At 43.5% G+C, this 13,062-nt stretch overlaps 1 protein-coding gene across 4 annotated transcripts in view; it reads right to left on the bottom strand.

Moving 5' to 3' along the window:
- The window catches only part of TNFSF12 (TNF superfamily member 12), a 503,302-nt gene that overhangs the window by 27,011 nt on the left and 463,229 nt on the right, over positions 1-13,062 (bottom strand). For all 4 annotated transcript variants that reach the window (XM_069646220.1, XM_069646221.1, XM_069646227.1 and 1 more), the window contains one exon: positions 1,523-1,647. In XM_069646220.1, the coding sequence (XP_069502321.1) occupies positions 1,523-1,647 (125 nt within the window). The remainder of the gene's footprint in view (positions 1-1,522; positions 1,648-13,062) is intronic.

Genomic DNA, 13,062 nt, shown 5'->3' with positions numbered 1-13,062 from the left:
AAGCGGCGAAGGTAGCTGACCAGAGCACAGAAACGAGTCACAGAATACTCAAAGTAAAACAGAGAGAGTAATGGAATCGAAAATCTTCTGCTGTGTGTTGTGAAACAGTGTGTTTATACTTATTGAGGAAAGAGGCGTCCTGCCATTTCCATGGCGACACTTCATTAGCTGAAGCGCAGCGATTGTTGACACGAAACGTGCTTTGGCGTTGGGAAATGGGCGGTACGCTTCTGCTGATGTCAGGCTCAGGGGCGGGGGATTTGATTTAGTGCCGCAAAAGCAGTTGAGCCAGGGCGATGGGGGGAAATGATAGGATTATCAGAAAATGGCGGCTGATTTCGAGTGCGATAATGGACGAAAAGTCGGGTAAGGTCCATAGGAAAGTTTTCTACGATCTACCGAGTTATGCTTAAAAACACATGGCCGAACCGTAGGGACAATAAAAAAAAAGTCCCGGAACTATCCTTTAAGCGCGTTATAAAATAACAATTATAATTATAATTATGTAGTTCCCTTCTCTCTTGTCCATGGATGCCATTTTGTTTTGTAGTTTCTTAAATTGAGAAACAGCATTAGCTGACCTGGTAACGCCCCCGTTCATCAGGGTTTATTGCATAATTATAGAGCCCAATACGACGCCATTGGGTTTTGGTAAAAGGACTGCCAGCGGCAAATCTGCCCGTGATAATTCCTCCAATTATTTTAGATAAATTGGAGGAAATAATTCCTGACAAATTCATAAAATGGTGGTGCAGTAAAAGTGGCAGTAATTCTGTTAATTCCGTTTTTTTTCCCCTTCAATATGCATTCAATGAGGTTAATAGTAATCAATATCATCCTTTTATAACAGACTCCCATGGGGAATTACCAGTAAAGAGAGTACAAAGTGGATCAGTCATGAAATATTCATCACCGCCTCACATGGGTTTACCCTTAAATACCATTAAATACTTGCTCTGAATTCACAGTGTGATGATAAGAAGATAAGGCCAAACTTATTTGACTCCCTTTTGAACAGGCATACACACTGGTGTGAAACAGACTAGCATCCAAACAAAGCTTGAAACTCATGCACAATATACCAATGGAAAATAAATAATGCTACAATTTCAGGCATCATCAGTATCTGACTCTACATCTTATTCCATCATATTTGCCGCAAGCTAAGAATGTGCCCCAAATAAAGAGAATATTTTGCAGAATGAGTCCGCAAAGACATGATGGGCCATTAGGAGTTTGGGGGTATATAGCCAAACCGTTTACCGTTATAAATGTGGTAACATGATGGGTCGGCGTGATTCTGAGTCCTTAGGCCCCAGTTATTCGCCATTTTGGACTGTGGGGAAATGCAATATTACTACACAGAAAAGCAGGCATGAATGAAGAATTGCGGTACATTAACTCATATTTTGGTGGAATGGTAAAACGTACACTATTCAGAAATACCACGTGTTTTACCACTACTACCAAACTTGTAATCACACCCATAGTGCAACAATACCAGGAAGAGCTAGGTACTCACCTGACAGTACAGGTAATACAGCCCCCTCTTGTTCACCTTGAATTCCCCATTGATGCTGTTGTAACTCAAGGGGTTTGTTGAGTTCAGTTTCACCTCAATCCAATCTTTGATGATTCCATTATGATCTATGGAAGGGAAAATCGACGAGAAATCAACTCTGCACGTAACGTACTGCAGATAAAGCAGGGCAGCCAAAAGCAGTCTTTAGAGGCTGTTTGTTAAGTGTTGACTGGATTTGATGCACAGTTCCAGTGATACAAGTACATGGGGTAAGTGGGCACTTCCTACCACAGAAGTACTCCTTGTGCTAAATCACAACTGTAAATCATTCCTAACCCCTCCCTCCCTCCCTCCATCCCTCTCTCCCTCCCTTCCTTCCTTCCTTCCTTCCTTCCTTCCTTCCTTCCTTCCTTCCTTCCTTCCTTCCTTCCTTCCTTCCTTCCTTCCTTCCTTCCTTCCTTCCTTCCTTCCTTCCTTCCTTCCTTCCTTCCTTCCTTCCTTCCTTCCTTCCTTCCTTCCTTCCTTCCTTCCTTCCTTCCTTCCTTCCTTCCTTCCTTCCTTCCTTCCTTCCTTCCTTCCTTCCTTCCTTCCTTCCTTCCTTCCTTCCTTCCTTCCTTCCTTCCTTCCCTCCCTCCTAGGACGCCAGAGGATCATAGAATGGTTATTGGCTTTCATTCTGATTGAAGAGGTAGGTTTTCATATTTTTCCTGAATGTTAGCAGATTGGTTTTGTTACATAATAAGAGGGTGGGGGGCAGTAAGTAGTTTCAAGTCATTATTGCCTGTACTGAGAAGGAGCAACCACCTTTCCTTTCCTTTTTGTAAGCCTGTTGAGTTATTCCATTTGGCCGATGGCTTCTTGTAGAAAAAGTGGTTTTCAGAAGGCCCGTAGAAACTTTTAAAAATGATACACATGCTCTTAAAGGAGTAGTTCGCTTAAAAATATTATTGTCCCAATAGATGGGCAATAATCAAAAACATGCATTAAAAATATTTATAAAGAATGTTCCTATGTAAACTTTTGAGCAAACGAGCCTCAAAGAGTTTACATGGGAGCATCCATTTTGCCATTTCAGGCAGCCTCCTCAGCTCATGTTAAGCTCTGCACTGTCGGCACTAAACAAGCAGCAAAAGCCCCCTACTGGGAGCTTTTGCTTACTGCCGCCAGAGCAGAGCTCAACATGAGCTGAGGAGGCTGCCTTCAATTTCACGTTTTCGGTGCTCCCCAAGCCCAGGGAAGCACAGAAAACATAAAATGAAGGCAAAAAGCAAAGCTGTGGCAATTATAAATACAATGTTTTTGTATTTCTGATTGCCGTGGTTAGAAAACCATGGCAACACAAATACAACAATGTTGTATTTCTGACTGCAGCGGTTTTTTGCTTGGATCTCCTGTGCTCCCCCAACCCGAAGGAGCCCAGGAGACTCTAAAAGAAAGCTGCTGCAGACAAAATACAACGCGGTTGTATTTTAAAACGCAGTATTTTTCTTTCCAGGTTTCTCGTGCTTAGAAAGAAAACCGCAGCCTTTTTAAATACAACAACGTTGTATTTATGTTTGCGTTAGCTTCAGCTTGGAGCCCAGGCGACTCCAAGCTGAAGCCACTGCAAAGTGAAAGCCGCAGCAGACAGAAATACAGCGGCATTTAGAAACACAATCGCGTTTTCTTCGGGTTAGGGCCCTCAATGGGTAGATTATGGCTGAGAATCCGCCGATGAATCTGCAGTAGAAATTTGGGAAGATAATAAAAGCCAGAGGGGTTAGCGGTAGTAGGTATTGGTCTTTTTCCATCTGTACCACTCGAGGAGTCAATACAAAGCCCAGGAACTCCAACGACGTGGAATGGAACCAACATTTTTCTGCCTTAACAAACAAACTATGTTCTCTCAGGCATAACAACCCGGAACGTACACGTATCAGATGGTCAGACATTGACTCGTAAAAAATCAGAATATCATCCAGGTAACAAATAATGTACTGATCCAACATGTCTCGTAACACCTCATTCATGAGATACTGGAAAGTGGCAGGCATGTTACACAGTCCAAAAGGCATCACTTGATACTCGTATAATCAATTACGAATCCACAAGGCGGTCTTCCACTTAGTTGCCTGAACTGATATGCACCAGATGGTACGCACCGCGTAAGTCCAATTTAGTGAAGACAACCACCCTTTTGACCTGCTCCAATAAGACATTTTTTATATGAGGTAGGGGGTACCGCTTGTTAAATGTTGATGGAATTTACAGCATGGTAATCAATACAAGTACAGTGTCCCTGCCTTTCATCTGCACAAAAAAGAGCAGTGAAGCCGCCAGTGACTTGGATTGCCTAATGAACCCTGACCTTCGGATGTCCGACAGATAATGCCGTAGGTTCTCTTGTTTAGCGAGGGGAAATATCTTCACACAAGGGATGGTAGTATTGGGAATCAGGTCGTTCGGGCAGTCAAAAGACCTGTAAGGTGGTAGAGTCTATGCATTCCTCTGATCAAACACATTTGTGAGATCTGTATAGTTGTCTTGTACTCCTATTTCAAGGGTTGCAATATTATGAACTGAGGAAAGCAGGGATACACTAGGCCCTGAGTGTGCATAGAAATCCTTGCAGTAGTGCAAACAGGTAGAAATACAATATGAGGACTTGAATCCCACTGTACCTGTTTCCCAGTTGAACGACGGGTTATGTATCTTCAGTCAATGATGTCCAAGAATAATACCGTAATGCAGAGCATCAATCAGGCTGAAAGGCACAAGTTCCCGGTTGTGTCTCAAACTAAGTAGCGTCATCTGAGGGGTGTTCACAGTGATAGGGCCAGTTGACAATTCCTGTCCGTCTACCACACATACAGGTTCAGGCATGGGATTATCTACCTCCACAATTCACAATTATTTGGCATAGGTCTTGTTAATTCATATTCCGGTGGCCCCTGAATCATGTACAGCCGTAGTGTCCACTGGATGCTGGTCCTTTATAAACAGCGGAATTGGAAACCGTAGGATGGACAACCCGGTTTTGGCGGATGAGATGTAGACATGACATACCACCTGGCTCGTCCATATGCTCCCTGTCAGGGGCGAGCCATAAAGTTTCCCACATTCTTTGCTAGTTGATTTGGGCATTTCCTAAGAAAATGGTTGGACTGTCCACAGTACCTACATAGGTTTTCCTTCCTTTGCCGGTGCCTCTCCTCCTGATTCAGGGGCCCTCGTACAGCCCCTATTTGCATAGGTTCTTCAGTACAGCTGGCACCATCAGGCGTTGACAAGGGTTCATCTGCCGACGTGAGTGGGAGAGGTGCTGTATTTCTTTTCTCTCCCCTTCATTCTGCTTGGCGTGCATCCATCTGCAGAATCAAATCCAACAGAGCAGGGTAGGCAGTGTGAATAACCAGAACCACTGACAAGGCATCCTTAATGTCTTCTCAAAGACCTCTGTAGAACACTGCCACCTTCTTATCTGCTGGCCAGTGGGTCTCAACCGTAAACTGGTTGAAACGTCCAATATACCACAGCAGTTCCTTCCATCCTTGAGTCAGGTCCCGAATTTCCAGGTCTGTCACTAGCCCTTTTACGCCGTTTGTCAAACACCCATCCCAATGCCCTGATCAGGGCTTTGAAATAATAAAGCAAGGCAATGTTGCCTTCCAATAGCGGAATTTAGCAGAATGTTCATGTAGCTGTTCCCTCTCCTAGATAGGAAGGCTTGAAAAAAGCTTTGGAAGCGGAATCAGGAAGGGCCATGGGCCTAGATAGGAAGTGCAGTCTACATTGATTCAAGAAGGTCCTGAAAGTACAAGATCAACCACAAAACGCTGCAGGGGAGCCAACGGAAAGGACACTGTGGTGGCCACTGGTGCAGTAACAGCACCAGCAGGTGCTGCTGCAGCTCCTGCTGCAAACCCCTGCTTCCGCAATTAACAGTTGAGCAACAGCCTGTAGGGCGTCCAGCTGGGCAAGTAGGTGAGCATGGACCATAGTCATCTCGGTCTTCAGGGTTGTCTTGGCCTGGACCAGAGCAGCCAGTGGATCGGTTGTGGCGTCCATAGTGATGGACGAACATGGGGCTGTTAAGAATGGTGTTCACAGAGCACATACACAAGTCAGAAATACAGCAGTCAACTCACCTGTACCAGGTAAAACCAAAGATGCAGAAGTTGATGGTGAATAATGGTAAGCAAAAGAAGGACTACTGCACATATGGAACGAGGACGCATTGAAAATATAAATAAAATACACAGTGTGCTCCCGGGTGGCACAAGGGTGCAACGAATAGGCTGGCAATTCCAGACAGGGAATCCAGGAATCACCCACATAGACCGTAATCCAGAGATCCATAGAAGTCCACTTGCGAAACCAAGGGTAGAGCACGCTAAAAGGAAAGTCTCTGCAGGAGTTGAGGGACATGCCATGTCGATCACAGGAAATCAGAAGAAGTGTCACAATCAGGGGTAATCCAAAGGCAGGGTCAAAGCAGTTCCAAACTGTACACAGAGAAAGATACGAGATGATAAACAAGCACAAACAGTCCGCTCGACACACCAGAGGTTGATCGAGTGCTGTTGCATCTGAACGCTGGTCTCTTATTCTTCTTCTGGCTTCTCAAACATCACACGCAACACATTGCCAAGGCAACCATGATGCATCATGTCATGTCCTGATGCCGCGCGTCCATCGCTAGCCGTTTCAGGACATTGAGTCCTAGCCGCCACAGAAACTTCCATACTCTGCTGTAGCGACCACAGCGACATTGCATGGGACAATGAGTCTGTCCGTGGCTCCTGACATCCCTCTCTTAATACCTTGTACACTTTTATCTAGTTGGCCTCTTGGCTTTGCCAACACTGGCTCTCTGCTACTGTTATTTCTCCACTCAATGTAACACTCTCTCTCTTGCACACCGTCCTAACATGCACTAGGTCAGGAGCCTTGTGCCTCTTTTTATACATGTGCTGATAGAGTAGTTGCCCAAAGGAGTGTTCTGATAGGTGACTACATTTTTATATTCATGACTTTGTTTGTGAAAGGTGTTTGACTATTGGCTCCTTGACAGCATGTGTTTAGCTCTGTGCTTCCTTTTATTTTAGGTGTGGTGAATACTAATATTGGGCCCATGTCTTCGTTCCATGGTCTGAATTTGCAAATGGCTGTCTGCAAGGTTGGAGTGTCTGCCATCTGATGCCTGAGCGACTCCACTGCTTGAGGCCACAGGGTTAATGTATTCGCATTGGTGGATAGCCCTAATATCCACAGTCTGAACCTGTAAAATCTGTGGGACTCTATACATCGTTTTGATGGCTGAGGCTAGAGCCTGTAAAGGTGGCTAACTTGGAAGGGGGGATAGCTCTGTTGTTTCAATGAGTTTGTTGTATAACGTAAGTCACAGCTCTGCATTTTGAACCTCTACAGTCTGTGTAGCCTAAAAACTAGATGTGCTATCTAAAGTATAAGGGCATCGTCCTGTCATATGACTGCAGCACCCTGCACTAATGTTTTGATGGGTGAGTAACTGGCACAGATGCTAATAGTAAGTATGTTTGAGTTTTGTAAAGTGGATACTAGTGCGGTGTATGAAGTCTTACAGTGATACGATGGACATATGCACAGTGTATACTACAGTTCAGAGAACCTTATGAGCAAATCAAGAGGTAGCTATGAGAACAATAAATGGAGGGGAAACGAAAACAAATGAAAGGGCTAATGACAGCCCATAATCTTACGGTTGAATATGAGATGTATTGCAGAAATATGGCGAGTGGTCCAGAAAGTCACATACAATAACAATGATTACAATATGGTCTCATGTAACAAAGAGCATGTATTTAGTATTAGTGTTTGCAGAGAGCGACATTCACCACTGAGGTGGTCTCTACAGGCTATGGCCAGGATGAGGACAAGAGGTAGCACATGCGTGCTTACAAACAATGGCTCAAGGAATGAAACACTTATAGATGAGCTTAATCTGTCACCAGGCATTGTAACAGGACCCCATGAGGCAGATAACCAAGCTAGAAGGGACACAGGGTGCAGACAGTCTATAGCTTCAAGAATCAGAATATTACAGCACAAGCAATTACCAGCACCAGAATAGCTACAGTACAGGCACCACCTAGTGCCAGGCCATTTTAGGAGGTCCAAAGGTCAATGGCCGGCTGGTGCAAAAGGTTTCTACAGATTCATGTTTTGGGTTTCAGACCCTGCAGGAGGCCCAGTAGAACGGTTATGGCTGGCTGATGAGGAGTGCCGTCAATGGGAAAGTTATGAGCCCTACCCGAATCAAAGTTCAAGAAGGAAAGGGTTCTATATCTTCTGAAAACAGTTGGAGAAATCATATATAATCAAATTTGGAAGGTCAGATAAGTCAGATGTTCACCTCAAGCCAGGATGAGGTATACAGCACCGGAGAAAAGACTAGCAGGACCTGGAAACAAAAACCAAAGTGGGACAGAGGCCAACCCCATATGAGTGAGCCTGTGTGTGTCATGGCAGACTGTAGCGGAATTTAAAGACGTGGCAAACTCCAGACCAGGACTCTTTTCACTGGTAAGGGATGTGGCACAATATAAATGCTTTAAAATGTATGAATTTGGATTCAGCTTTGAGAAGGAAGCCAGCCCGTCTCACACACCCCTTAACATACACCCCGTGTCGCAATAGACCATGAACCAGGCCGGTGTGTAATAATAAAATATTTATTTATTTTCAGATTCAAAGGAAATTCAAACAGACCTAATATCGGGCAGCAATTACCAATGTGTGGATAATTTACACAGCAAAATGATATGGTACACTTAATTTACTTTCTAACATCAGACACATCAATGCAGAATTGAATGCAAGCAAGATTACTTTTTGGTACCAATTTTAAATAGCACAACAGTTAGGCGTTTCCCCTGCAACACGCCCCTTAACCCCTGTTAACCAAGCTTTGTGTGGGTAGAGAGGAGTAAAAAGAAGTCAGGTATACTAGGCAAAAATAGGATTGAAAATCCGACCTTCCACCCCTGAATGGGAGGCCAAAATCGGGTTGTACCCTTGAAAAATGAGCAAAATGGCACTCGGAATTCACTGAATGGTTATTTTCCATGTGCGGTTGAATGGATAAGACCGGAATTCGTATGGCTGTACTGCAGAAGCAAGGAAACTTACAGACTACAAGGAAAGGTACTAAACAACAGGCATTCGGATGAAAAAATCGACTTTAGGGAAGAAAACAGTGCATCAAAAATCACACGTGGCAAAATTGCAATTTCTTGATTTTCACGGGTTTAAAACAAGCAAACAATTCAGGAATTGGGCTAAACAATCAAAATCGTAAGTCGGTTTTAATGCTAAGGTACAAAGGTACATAACAGGTATGATACTAAAGTGAAAGGGTGACTCTTGATGGGGACAGTATGGGATACTTTGTAGGAAAAGTAAATCGGATTTTTATAATGCAAGCAGTTACATAGGCAAAATCGGTCTTAAGAGGAAAATTACAGGTTCTATCTACTGAGACTTTTTTTTAGTGGCTAGATTATTAAAGAAGGACACTGCCCGCGAGAAGGTTAATTTGCAATGTTAACCCATTCATGCCGTGTGCCTCTTTATATGAGAATTAATTAATTTATTCCAAATAGTACTAAGGGCTTATCCAACAGACTGAAATGATTTGGAAAGAATTGCGCTAACACATGGAGATTAACACAGATTTTCCTAAGGAGAGGTTACACAGAGGATTCTGACAATTTAAGAATTTACTAGGGTACTTATAGGATTTCTTTGGGATTGGACATAACACAAGGTAACAAAGCAATGGATGCAGCTTTTTGGGTACTGGGGAAGGGTATCACTTACACAAAGCACTTGAATTGGGTAGTTGGACAGCCAGCCGGGCCTCTGGACAATGGGACAAGGATCTGGTCACTTGGGCACCAGCTGGGCTCTCCTCTAGGGACACAGCAGGGAAACTGGGATCTGGTCAGAGTTGACAGAAGGGTGCATCAGCTGGGCAAGGACAGGTCTGGTGAGTGGATAATCCCACAGGGTCAGCAGCCTTTCCCCCTTTCTCCCTGAATTATTGGGTTTTTTGCACGGTTTAATTCTGGATCAGTGGTTCTGCCTGGATAGGAGCATCTGCCTGGATCTGCTACCTCTGGCCTGGCTCTGGAGTCTGAAATCTTGCAGGGTGAATGTTGAATGTCTGGATTTCTGGATTTTGCGGGTTGGATTTTTGAATGTCCTTAATTTTGAATGTCTCCTCCTTATATAGGGCGGATGATGTCAGAGGATTTTTATTATATGGGAGGAAATAGCCTGGACATACCTCTAAGAGGAGATAGGTCAGGCTGGAAATGCTGCTGCCTCCCTGTTAGCAGATTGGAACCAGGGAAGTGGCATCAGCTTTAGGGTGTTTGTTTTATGATGTGCATTGTTATACCAGAGTTACTTTTTGCAAAACCAGTTATGAAACACAACACTTATTTACAATTGTTATGCTCCTGAAAATCAGATAGGCAGATCCCATATTTTAAAAGGAATATACCATTCCAAACCCCAAGTTTGTACGATGCTGTTTTGTCCTTCTAGCAATCTTTCGCAATTTCTATGGAAAATAATTCCCATAAAAATCGACAAATGGATACACAGAAGCTTATCAATATCGGACATATTTGCATTTAAGTATAATAACTGTACCATGTACGCTTTCCCCAAAAGTATCACTTTAATGCTGTTCGCGTCCCCCACATGATAGGAAGATCCACATCGTCTTATTTTATTGGTGCAAAAATCCCATTAAAAACCATCATAATTTCACATTACTGCTTTTTCAGATTGCGGAAATAAATGTCTTAATATAAAAAGTCTTTTCAATCAAGTGGACTGGCCTTGTTCCCAAAAGTGGGCAGTCTTTACAACCCCCCAGCCAAATGTCCTTCACTGGTCAACCTTGCATCTTGAGGTTGCCATGGCTTCTCCTTTGAGGTCCTTAGTTTTAATGCAGAGGATTTTCACACTTCTGAGGGAAACACATGGGTTGGAGTCTCCCTTTGTTCTTGGGAGCATACCTGCCATGCAGTCTGAGGCACCCTGTAACTATCACACTTGGCAGTCCACAGAACCGGGTCCCTGCCATGTCAATGGGAAATGACGGTGAGGTGCGAAATATGGCCTTTGAGGCAAACTGGTCTAACAGGAATGCCTGAGTCAGCTAGGCTATTGACATTCCTTTTGTAAATAAAATAAAATACACAGAGTTAACTATACCTATATTTTTGCAGCTTTTCTTTCCCCAATGTACAGTTGTGTTTCTGGGCATTTTGCAGTATTCTTTCCCATTTAGCTTCAATCATGTCCTTTCATTTCTCTGCAAGGCAAAGTACGCAGGTTCCTTTTATTTGTATTCATTTAACAAAATGCGGTATTCCCCGCATTGTGCTGTCTGAAAGCTTCCAGAGCTCTAGTCAATTTCTGTACACAGGGATATGTTCAAGAAAATGCTTCTTTGAAACTGACTCAAGCAAAGGGAGGGAGAGAGCTTCTTGTGAAGGGTTTTGGCTGTGTTCATTTGTTGCAATAGTAAAAAATTGCTGTACGGCCTGAAATGAATTTCTCTGCTCTTTCACAGATTTTACTTGACGCAACAATGCCTTTCAGAGAGGAATGGCCCTCATTTGATGGTGTTCATCCTGAATTTTGATAGGCATGGCTGTGTTTTACTGGAACCAAATTGTGTAATGTAGAAAGATGAAAGTAGCACCAGTGCAAAGTCATTTTAAACATAGAACATTTCCTCTTTCAGTTGGAAGTTTTGAGCTGGCAGCACAGCAGCGCTGAGCCAGGCTGCCTTTGAATTCTTCTCTTTGGTGCACTTGAAGAAAATAAATGCAGCCAGTCTCGGGGTGTTCCATGTTCCATCTCGCCCCCTATGTGCTTAGCAGAGACAGCGCAGCCATTATTTTTGTAACTGCTAAAAACGCTGTTTTGATGCAAGGGAATATGTACCCAGCAGACAGAGCGAAGCCATTATTTTTTTAACTGCTGAAAATGCACTTTTAATGCAAGGGAATATGTGCTCAGCAGACCCAGTGCAGCCATTATTCTTTTAACTGCTGAAAATGCAGTTTGGTGATGCAGGGGAGTTCTGCTGGGCTGGTAAATGTACCCCGCAAGCCACATTAGGGCTGAAAACCTGGCGCTATTTCAGAATGGGCTCACGTCTGGCAAAGCACATCAAGCCACATGCACGTCGAAGAGGGCACCTAATGAACTCTCTTGGCCCAACAGGAAAGAGGCTGCCAAAAATGCAATGTGTTCCCAGATGCCAAAGACACCAGTCCTGGTGCAGTTGCCTTTTTCTGAGAGCTATGTTCTTGCCTTTGTTGAAAGACATGTGATGCAGGAGCATCGATCAGGTCTCATGACGCCTCCGGGAATAACTAGTACCCGATGTTGTGTGAATTGATGTGAGCCAAAGGGATATAGTGATGTCACTGATTCTTTGGGTTCTCCACAGGTGATGCAACTTGAAAGAGATAGGAAGGAGCTGAGCTTGACCTGGAGGGTTCAGTTATCCAGGAACGATGCAAATTAATTGAACACTATGCCTCCAATCAGAGCTGTTGTTAAGATGGCCTGGAAAGTCCCATATTACACAGAGGTTCTGGAGCCAGCTGAAACCTGACTCAATATCGGAAATACACAAAGTGCAAGGCAAAACCCAGCTTTATTATAATCAAAATAAGGCTGGGACAGCATACAAGCATTGAGTTAATGGCGTTCTCACAAGTTACATACAAAACAATGATTTGTATATTGAACATTTGTCATAACTGACATCATACTGTAATCTTTGTTACTAGAACCTACAGGGAACAGGAATTCGTCAAAAGTGGTGATTGCATATACATTCTATAGGGGTTACATTTCTAATTGGGAAACCCTTGTCTGATACCTACTCCAGCGACCACCTCCAAACTGAGGTAAAAAGACATAATTTCTGCAATATGTTATTGACTGGCACCTTACTTCATGGGCAGCGTAACATTGGAGATTTTCATTGGTTTACTTCTTACTAACCAACCTTGAACAACTGACAGGTCATCAAGACATGAGCCAAACAGGAGTAGGGCGAGGGAGGTCAACGGACTGCTTTCCTTTCAACTAAAGTAGATACCATCCCTTATTTCTAGGCTCGGAATCAGGGCGATCTCTTTGTATTGGCATTGTGTAGTGTCTCGTGTCTGGGGATAGGTTTAAGGAGTAAGGCAGGTGTCCTATCTGTTTTCGTTGCTAAACAATAGACAGTGTTCTTCAATTATGGGTCTTGTGCGATGGGACTGTGTTTGGAATCATTTCACCCTTCATTTATTGGGAGTTTAGCTAATATTGATGCGAGTATTATGTTTTCCCTTGCCATTGGGGATACTCTTGAGTTATTCATCATGGAGACTTTTGGATTATAGTTGTCCTGCACCTGGCTTACAAATGCTGGTTGTACTCTTATAAGACTTTAATTGAACTGGGAGTATTTTTCTTGGGTCCTGGGAATTGCTATC

This window comes from Ambystoma mexicanum, chromosome 1p (genome assembly GCF_040938575.1).
Source record: "Ambystoma mexicanum isolate Mex_15411 chromosome 1p, UKY_AmexF1_1, whole genome shotgun sequence".
Lineage (NCBI taxonomy): Eukaryota > Metazoa > Chordata > Amphibia > Caudata > Ambystomatidae > Ambystoma > Ambystoma mexicanum.
Note: the sequence above shows the minus strand (reverse complement) of the source record. Positions and strands in the feature narration are given on the sequence as shown.